At 48.8% G+C, this 9,611-nt stretch overlaps 3 protein-coding genes across 3 annotated transcripts; 2 read left to right on the top strand and 1 right to left on the bottom strand.

The window, feature by feature from the left end:
- Positions 1–346: 346 nt before the first annotated feature.
- Positions 347–6,849, top strand: LOC123148569 (protein DETOXIFICATION 16). The gene is made up of 8 exons (XM_044568004.1): positions 347–742; positions 1,024–1,568; positions 1,723–1,809; positions 2,083–2,139; positions 2,251–2,489; positions 5,698–5,816; positions 5,908–5,994; positions 6,612–6,849. The coding sequence occupies exons 1-8, from the start codon at positions 482–484 to the stop codon at positions 6,672–6,674; spliced, it is 1,458 nt and encodes a 485-aa protein (XP_044423939.1). The 5' UTR covers positions 347–481; the 3' UTR covers positions 6,675–6,849.
- LOC123148570 (putative UPF0496 protein 2) lies at positions 2,833–4,361 on the bottom strand. The gene is made up of 2 exons (XM_044568006.1): positions 4,176–4,361; positions 2,833–4,056 (listed from the first exon to the last, which is right to left on the bottom strand). The coding sequence occupies exon 2, from the start codon at positions 4,049–4,051 to the stop codon at positions 3,074–3,076; it is 978 nt and encodes a 325-aa protein (XP_044423941.1). The 5' UTR covers positions 4,052–4,056; positions 4,176–4,361; the 3' UTR covers positions 2,833–3,073.
- Positions 6,850–7,122: 273 nt separating the features above from the next.
- Positions 7,123–9,290, top strand: LOC123148568 (flavonoid 3'-monooxygenase CYP75B4). Its single transcript, XM_044568003.1, has 2 exons — positions 7,123–8,346; positions 8,460–9,290. Exons 1-2 carry the CDS (start codon positions 7,357–7,359, stop codon positions 9,102–9,104), a joined length of 1,635 nt encoding a protein of 544 aa, XP_044423938.1. The 5' UTR covers positions 7,123–7,356; the 3' UTR covers positions 9,105–9,290.
- Positions 9,291–9,611: the final 321 nt, after the last annotated feature.

Below are 9,611 nucleotides of genomic sequence, written 5' to 3'. Positions count from 1 at the left end.
ATGAAACTGCCTTGTGTACGATGATTTTTCGTACGATTTTCGTACGACAAAACACAGGCACGTTTCCTGAGGTTTGGGCCCACATCACCAGATGAGTCTGGTCGTATAAAAATCGTATGAATTTCTGTCGTGCATTTTTTTTTCTCTCGTACATATAGCAGCTCTCATAAAAGAGTACGCAGTGAGGATCTGTATTTTCGGATCTGCGTTCTGCTTGGGCTATGCAGTGTCCTTAAAGCCTATCAGGCTCCAATTCATTAGCCAGCCTGAATACCGCGCTTCGGGAGAAAGAAACCCAGTCCTAATCGAACCAGCCCAAGACCCCCAAATTGGGCTATCAAACTGTGGCGTGGCCCGTATTTCTTGTCCCCTTTCATCGCCTGCGCCGCCGCGCGTCATTGCCGCGACAGCGACCAGCGCGCCCCGTCAGCGTCTTCCCCTCCCTTCAGCTCGTCAAAGCTCAAAGACCAGCGTGGGTGGAATGGGCGGACGAGGCGAGGCGAGCTCGGCAGCCATGACGGCCTCCTCAGCGCCTCTCCTCCTCCCCCTCGCTCCGGCGCCGGCGGCGCGGGACGAGGTGCGGCGGCAGGTGGGGCTCGCGGCGCCGCTGGTGGCATGCAGCCTGCTGCAGTACAGCCTGCAGGTGGTCTCCGTCATGTTCGCCGGCCACCTCGGCGAGCTCCCCCTCTCGGCCGCCTCCGTCGCCTCCTCCTTCGCCAACGTCACTGGCTTCAGCGTCCTGGTAAAGCCCGTGTTGCTACTTGTGAAGCATGACAAAATTGTTTCCAGAACTGAAATTGTTTCCGAAGTTGAAAGGAAGAGCGAGTTGATATGAAATGCAAAGCGAGCATCTAGGAGCTAGTAGTTTTTAATGCAGTGTGAGCAAGATTATCAGAAAATTAGTATGCTTATGTGACCAGCAGGCATAAAATCTTCTTCCAACATTATCAGATGATGCCTACTTTCAGTTGCAATTAGATTTGATGAAAATTCTCACCTCTTCATGTCGTTGCAATGCGCCAGCTGGGAATGGGAAGCGCACTCGACACATTGTGCGGGCAATCATATGGGGCAAAACAGTATGATATGCTAGGGACGCATGCTCAGAGGGCTATCTTCGTTCTTATGCTTTCAAGCGTTCCACTGGCCTTTGTATTGGCCTTCACTGGCCAAATTCTTACTGCTCTTGGTCAAAATCCAGAGATATCGTATGGAGCTGGAACATACGCCCGGTTGTTGATTCCCGGTCTTTTCGCATACGGATTGCTTCAGTGCCTTACCAAGTTACTGCAGGCCCAAAATATTGTCCACCCACTGGTAGTTTGTTCTGGGGTGACGTTGATATTCCACATTGTGCTGTGCTGGTTCCTTGTTCAAAATTCCGGTCTTGGCTACAGAGGTGCAGCTCTGGCAACCTCGGTATCTTACTGGTTCAATGTGATATTGCTAGCACTGTATGTTAAATTCTCTGAAGCTGGCAGAAGGAGTTGGCATGGATGGTCAAGGGCGGTGTTAAAGGATGTGAACTTGTTTTTAAGTCTGGCCATTCCATCTACATTTATGACCTGGTAAGCCTGATATGAGCAACCGCTAAAAAACAATGTCTTGCTAATAAGTATCTTGGCAATAGAATGTCTTTACAACTGGGTGAAAAGTGATATGTGGTTTACCACCTTTCTTCTTCTTCATGGAACTGGTTGTTTGGCTTGCAATATAGTTCAGCTTGGAGTACTGGGCATTCGAGATGGTGGTTCTCCTTGCAGGTTTTCTTCCAAATCCAAAACTGGAAACTTCAATTTTATCCATCAGGTAAGAAAACAGGACTTGAAGCACTCTCTTGCACTAAATTACTGAGAATCTTTAACAAACAGACGATTTTTAATAGATTCAACAGTGTTGTTATATAACAAGACTATTTACCTGCCTGGTACACTTAAATCACATGGTGGTAGGCCAGTAGCATGGTGTTACACACCTTCCCTTTTCCATTTCTTGTGATAATCACGAAGTATAATGTTAGCTAGCTTGACATTACGCTTTCAGATACTTGATTATGCCACTAACTTTGGTTCATTTATCTAGCCTAAACACAATGTGGATGGTTTATACAATTCCAAGTGGCCTCAGCAGTGCAATAAGGTCAGGGGAGCACAATATCAGAATTCCACTCCGTTCCTTTCATTTTATGAGATTTAACATCTCAAAATTGTACTTAACCAGTTTGAATTCATGATTAATGTTTGTACGCAGTATTAGAGTGTCCAATGAATTAGGCGCCGGGAATCCACAGGCAGCACGTCTATCAGTTCTTATTTCAGGAATTATGTGCCTAGTAGAAGGCCTCCTTGTAGTTATCATCACAGTTTCTGTACGAGATGTGTGGGGTTATTTGTACAGCAATGAAGAAGAGATAGTAAAGTATGTATCAATAATGATGCCAATTCTCGCCACTTCTAACTTCATGGATGGAATACAATGCACGCTATCAGGTATGGCCTAAATACACATCTTAATATTAATTTTATATGTCTAGAATACAGTAATTTTCTCCCTTCTGAGGAAGCCTTATGTGTAAACAGAATTCATGTTGCATAGTCCCCTGACTCATTTTCTGCCAATATTAATGCTGTTTGGTTTGCCTCAAGCATGTTACCTTCGAATAGTAGCCATCAGATTGAACTTAAATCATTAACAGATATTGAACATAAATTGCTAACAAATGTTTAGAAACAGGATAATTTGGAGGATGGGTGGAATTTTTTTTTTACTTGCATGTGCTATTTCAGAAATAATCTCAGAATGTTTTCATATATACACTGACTGTACAACAAAGCATCAATTTCCCTGCAAGAAATTGCAGTTGATATTTCTAGTTTTGCTCAAACTCTCACAAACCGTCCGTTTATTTTTGTTTTTTCTTCCTTTTCTTTCTTTGGCTGAAGCTAAATTGTCCTAATTTTCCATCCTAATGTATTGAAGTGCAAATTCCCTGCACGATCTAACAAAAATATATACATCTCTGAAGTAGTACTCCTACACATAATGTCCACACTAACTAAACAGGCAACTGTATTCATGCTTGCTTGGAGATCTCTTCGATCACCAAAACTCTAGCTCTATGGATTGTAGCAAGGCACAGGCCCACGTGCTCTTCTAGCTCTATGGCCAATCTCCTAGAGCTGGAACAACTCCTCCTCAGCTCCAACACCATCTCCTGCACCGGATACTTCTCATCCACCATCTCCATGCAATATGTTGCCATTGCATTCTCCCGCTCGATACCATCAGAGAGGCGCACGGCGAGTTGGCTCACCGTGTCGAAGTCCCTGCCAAGAACATATGTGCCCTTTGCGGCAGTATCAAGTTGCTCCTGCAGCTGCTGCAAAGACTCTGTCTTAGAACGTTTCAGCCTCGTGACCCTCCTCTTGACCGCAATAGGGCAGAGCCCCATGAGCGCAGATCCAACCAGAAGGCTAAAGACCAGCAGGTGTGCTGCAATCCCAATGGCAACCGCACCACCGGCAATGACAAGGCAAGTCCTTGAGAGCTTCTTGATGATTTTCACTATCTTGAGCTTCTTTGCCACTTTCCTGTGACTTGATTTGATGGTCTTGAGCACGGAGGAGTACCTGTCATGAATCTGTCTGAAATTGCTCCTTGTGGTGGTGCTGAAAGGGTTGCTTCTACCCGGGATTGTTTCCAGTGCAAGGGAGGTACTACTAGGGGCAGTAGTACAGCCTATGCTTGCAAGGAAGCTGTCCATTGATTGGTAGTTGCTTTCGGTGTTCTTGATATTCCTCAGTAGCTGCTTGCAGATCTCCGAGGCCTCAGCACTGGCATCAAAGTAACCGGACATTGCGAGCTTGATTTCAGCAGATTTTTTCTGCCCCATTTTGTGAAGCATCGGAAGGATGAGATCTTGCTGAGGCTGAAGAAGGGCTTCCATCTCTTCCTTGTTTGATAAGAAGCGCACGTTAGACTGCGTGCGCATCGCGTTGATATACTCTTGCTCTATGTTCAGGCCATCTTGCACGCCCGCCAGCATCTCCATACCTGCTGCAGAACACGCAGAATTTCAGCTTGCAAACTCTAAATTCAACAGAACTGCATGCCATCGAAATTGTTTTGGGAAGAGAAAACAGAAAACAAGCACATGTAGAGAAGCTCGATCTTACCTGTGAATTCACGCGTTGATTCTTCAAGGCCCCCCAAGCTCCTTCAAGTTCTTGATCCTTCTGAGACGGTCACTGTATGCCTCTTATCTTGGTGCACCAATTGGCAACTGCACTAGCGCCTTCCTTGGCTTTAAATGTATCTCTCCTCAGGCTTTATATACAAGCACCTGAGCCGATAAAAATCTCGTGCTTTGTCTTGTATTGCGCCCCAAGAGCTTGTGCGGCTTAAGGCTTAAGTTTGGCACTCCCTGACCCTCCTGGATATCTCCTGATCCTGAGGCTGTGGCAGTTCCACGGTGTATTCTTTTCTGACCAACTCGTGCACTCCACATCACTGTAGCAGTCCAGCAGTGTACATCTTCATCATCTGTGTCCTTTACCAGCCGCCGTACATGCTGGGGCGTTTAGATTGTGTGCAAGATTTCCTGGTGGTTGCTGCTCTAATAAGCCGTAGAGACACTAGGTATGCTTCAGGTGCTCAAGTTGCCTGAAGTAGCTTCCTTTCTTATGGCTACTTGCCCGCGCCAAGACACATCATTTTCTTTGAAATGTGTATCCAACATCTTCAACAGTCTGCCATGAAGTAAAAAATAAAGAATTGAGTGCATTATGGGCATGCCATCACATTTTAGAACATGCACTTGTGCAAAGAAACAAACTGGTGGTTTGGGTGTTCAGAACATATTAACAGATCAAACGGATGCAAGCCACCAGATCAATTGGTAACAACTTGCTTAAACTGCTGAACAAAATTGAACAGTGACTTGACAAAAATGAGAGGACAATCTCTGTATTTTCAATTTATTCCTGTAGTACGGTTGGCACTTTGCCACAGAAATGCACTGCTCTTGCCTCTTGCTTGCACAGGAGGACATCTGTGTCTGATCACATCACCTGAACACGGTATCCCAAACAGAAAGCTTTTAGATGTGAATCACCTCATCATATTACACGTCAATGACATCATATGTGTACACATCATACACGGCAGCTCTAAGATGAGCCTTTTTGGCACATGTAGAACCTGAATCAAAATGGGTCCTCATCAGGTAGTAGGATCCCACGTGCACAGTGCCAACACGGGATCTTAAATTAATCCTCAGGTAGTACGATCCCATTTGCAGTGCCAGCATGGGCTCTTTCCTCTTAAACTTTGGGCCATCAACAGTACTAACATGGGCTCTTCCCTTAAACGTTGGGCTTAAACAGTACCAACAGGGGGCATGGTCCCTTTTGCAGCTCGTTCCACTTAAACATAAGTAGGTTTGTCTTTTACTTAATATGCTTCAAATGGCCACCCCTTTAATGTTTTCCTTATATAAGAAACAATATATCATTGTTGCTTGTTGGAAACATTAGTAGGTTTGGGGTTATTTTTTGTTGAATATGGTTCAAATGTCCACCCCTTTAACATTAGATTTGCCTTCATATGAGAACAATAATCTACCCCTGTAGCTCTTTGGAAACATTAGTACTGATCTTGGGTAACAATTTCTAAATTTATCTGCTTATTGCTCTGAAGGTGCCGCTAGAGGTTGTGGCTGGCAAAAAGTATGCTCCTTCATCAACCTATGTGCTTACTATGCTTTTGGTATCCCTTCAGCTGTTATTTTTGCATTTGTTCTGAAGATCGGTGGTAAGGTAAGTTGTACGATATGTTTTATGCAATTCTGGGAGGATACGTTTTGCGGGTTCTGCCTGAATTCTAGCATGAGCCTCCTTTCTGTGGCAGGGGCTTTGGCTGGGAATCATATGTGCCATGGTAGTGCAAATACTAGCTCTGCTTGTGATGATGCTTCATACCAACTGGGATAAAGAGGTAGGCCCGTGCTCTCTGTTGATGAAATTGGATGGTAGTATTATCTACTACTCCCTCCGTTCCATATTAGTTGTCGCTGAAACGGATGTATCTATGTCTAGATACATCCGTTTCAGCGACAACTAATATGGAACGGAGGGAGTAAAATTTAAGCTTCATCGCCGTCAAAAAAAATTTAAGCTTCATAAAATTGCTCCTGGGAAGGACCAGCTTAGAGCCTTAGACAGCAGGGCAGGGCATAGCCGTAGCAGTGTGGGACCAACGGGGAAAGGGATGCACCGATGGATAATGGATGCAGCATTAGTAGTCTTTGTAAATTACTGCCTTTTATGCTCTGTGACAAGAAAAATGAAATGCAGTTCTTGTTTCCGCTGAACTTACTTTCCACGGACATATCCATATCGACATTAGCCTTTTAGATTGCTTGGTAAAGTTGGTATGATAACGAAGTCTTGTATGACTGAATCTGCATCACCACCACCATACATGGCCTTGCTTACCTCACCAGCCCGTCATGCTGTGCTAGTGTGCTGGGATGATGTGTATGCTCTTATTTTACTATGTTGTCTACGATGAACTCATCTTTGAATCTCACTTTTTGTTTCCTTTCCTTGTAGGCTGAAATAGCCCGGGCTAGGACTAGAGTTCAGGAATCAGATGACACAATAACATTTGCGTGAATGTCATCATTTCTGGTATTTAGAGAAAAGGCCTATGGGCTATGGTCCAGCTTTTCATCCAAAGCTTTTCCGGAGTTGGATACAGTTGAAAGAAAACAAAAGCCAGGGGTTGCCTGGTAACCATATACAACTACAAATCTACAATCAAGGATAAACCAGGTCACCTTTTCTGATTGTTCCGCCATTATGGTTCATTAAGGCCTGTGCTTCATTGTACATAGTTCAAACTTGATCCCGTCTTGAATGTCATCATTTCTCGCCATATCACCAACAAGGTAGGTACTCTATTTTACCACGCAGTTCATTCATACGACGGAGTATACTCAAGTGATGGAACATGTTTAGTAACCTTTATATCGGCGGGGCGGAGCGGAGCGGAGAGATTCCAAACAGGGCGTATCTGTGCACATTCACCTGCACATTTTCCATCCTCGCCCTATCATCGCTTCCAGTGAGAATAGGACTACCGTCCTGTAGTAGGCGACACTAAACCATCCGAAACGCCAATGGTGGCAGGCATACCGGTAGGTAGGCGAAAGCTGCAAGAGACCATATTATAGTAGTTGGTAAGTAAAAGCTGTGGTTGAGCTTCGCCGGATGAGACGTGTCACCTGTGCAGTTTTGCCAGTCATGTCCACCTACCGCGCGCCTTCATCTTGAACCCCATGCATGCATTGCATACATGAACACTCGAGCACCCGCAGTGCTTGCATATCGATCGAACGCAACAATGCACCTCGTCGCCATGGACATCCCTCTCCCGTTGCTCCTCTCCACCTTGGCCGTTGCCGTGGGCGTATGCTATGTGCTGGCCACCTTCTTCCGCGCCGACAAGGGGCGCGCGCCGCTGCCGCCGGGGCCGAGGGGCTGGCCGGTGCTCGGGAACCTCCCGCAGCTCGGCGGCAAGACGCACCAGACCATGCACGAGATGTCCAAGGTGTACGGGCCCGTGCTCCGGCTCCGGTTCGGCAGCTCCGTCGTCGTGGTGGCCGGGTCGGCGGGCGCGGCCGAGCAGTTCCTCCGCACCCACGACGCCAAGTTCAGCAGCCGCCCGCCCAACTCTGGCGGCGAGCACATGGCGTACAACTACCAGGACGTGGTGTTCGCGCCCTACGGCCCCCGGTGGCGCGCGATGAGGAAGGTGTGCGCCGTGAACCTCTTCTCGGCCCGCGCGCTCGACGACCTCCGCGGGTTCCGCGAGCGGGAGGCCGCGCTCATGGTGAGGTCCCTCGTTGATGCCGCTGCTACCGGCGGGGTGGTGGCGGTCGGCAAGGCGGCGAACGTGTGCACGACCAACGCTCTCTCGCGGGCGGCGGTGGGGCTCCGGGTGTTCGCCGCGGCCGGCGCCGAGCTTGGCGCCAAGGAGTTCAAGGAGATCGTGCTGGAGGTGATGGAGGTGGGCGGCGTGCTCAACGTCGGGGACTTCGTGCCGGCTCTCCGGTGGCTCGACCCGCAGGGTGTTGTTGCCAGGTTGAAGAAACTGCACCGCCGGTTCGACGACATGATGAACGGGATCATCGCCGAGAGAAGGGCCGGAGGTAGCACGGCCGGCGAGGAGAAGGAAGGTAAGGACCTGCTCGGCTTGCTGCTCGCCATGGTGCAGGAAGACAAGTCCCTCACCGGCGGCGAGGAGGACAGGATCACGGACACGGACGTCAAGGCGCTCATACTGGTAACAATCTATTTCGTAGTCGGCCGTGACTGTGACCGCTGACCGGCATGGCAAATCCACAACCGCAGCCGTTCAATGTGCCTGATTAACTCTGCTTGCATGCATGCATGCAGAACTTGTTCGTGGCGGGCACGGAGACGACGTCGACGATAGTGGAGTGGGCGGTGGCGGAGCTGATCCGGCACCCGGACATGCTGAAGCGGGCGCAGGAGGAGATGGACGCCGTCGTGGGCCGGGACAGGCTCGTCTCGGAGTCCGACCTGCCGCGCCTCACGTTCCTGAACGCGGTCATCAAGGAGACCTTCCGGCTGCACCCGTCGACGCCGCTCTCGCTGCCGCGGATGGCCTCCGAGGAGTGCGAGGTCGCCGGCTACCGCATCCCCAAGGGCACGGAGCTGCTGGTCAACGTGTGGGGCATCGCCCGCGACCCGGCCCTGTGGCCCGACCCGCTCGAGTTCCGGCCCGCCCGGTTCCTCCCGGGAGGGACCCACGCCGACGTCGACGTCAAGGGGGGCGACTTCGGGCTGATCCCGTTCGGGGCCGGCCGGCGGATCTGCGCGGGCCTCAGCTGGGGCCTGCGGGTGGTCACCGTGACGGCGGCCACGCTCGTGCACTCGTTCGACTGGGAGCTGCCGGCGGGCCAGACGCCCGACAAGCTCAACATGGAGGAGGCCTTCTCTCTGCTGCTGCAGCGGGCCGTGCCGCTGATGGCCCACCCGGTGCCCAGGCTGCTCCCGTCGGCGTACGAAATTGCATAAACAAAGACAGAGGGAAGCGCGCCACTGATTTGTCGTGATGATCTATGGAGGAGAAGCTCCAGTTGTGCTATGTATTGTTGTCGATGGGGGTGTGCCTCATCGTTTTCAACTAAAATAGTTCCACATGTAACTTCTGTACTGTTTTTAGATATAGCATGGAAAATAACATTTTATGTATCAAGGAAATATTGCTTTGCTGTCACAAATTAGAGATCATTTCACGTAAAAGAGAAGAAGGCAATGCAACAGGTTAAAAAAAGTGATAAGTGCCACACGTCAGGTGCGTAACACTCCTGCCCTGACATTTTCGATGACAATTCCAGTCACGCAAGGATGGCAAATTCTGGCGAGTTTCTGTAAAAAATGAACTGAAGCACAAAAATTGTCATGACTGCCAACTAAAGTTGTCATCCTTGCGTCACCAAACTTGCCATAAAAACGTTTGGAGTTGTCATGTGCTCGTGCCACTTGTGTGGTACTTATCAGGTCCTAAAAAAATGTACACCA

Source organism: Triticum aestivum, chromosome 7A (genome assembly GCF_018294505.1).
Source record: "Triticum aestivum cultivar Chinese Spring chromosome 7A, IWGSC CS RefSeq v2.1, whole genome shotgun sequence".
NCBI lineage: Eukaryota > Viridiplantae > Streptophyta > Magnoliopsida > Poales > Poaceae > Triticum > Triticum aestivum.
This window is presented reverse-complemented; position numbering and strand designations above follow the sequence as displayed.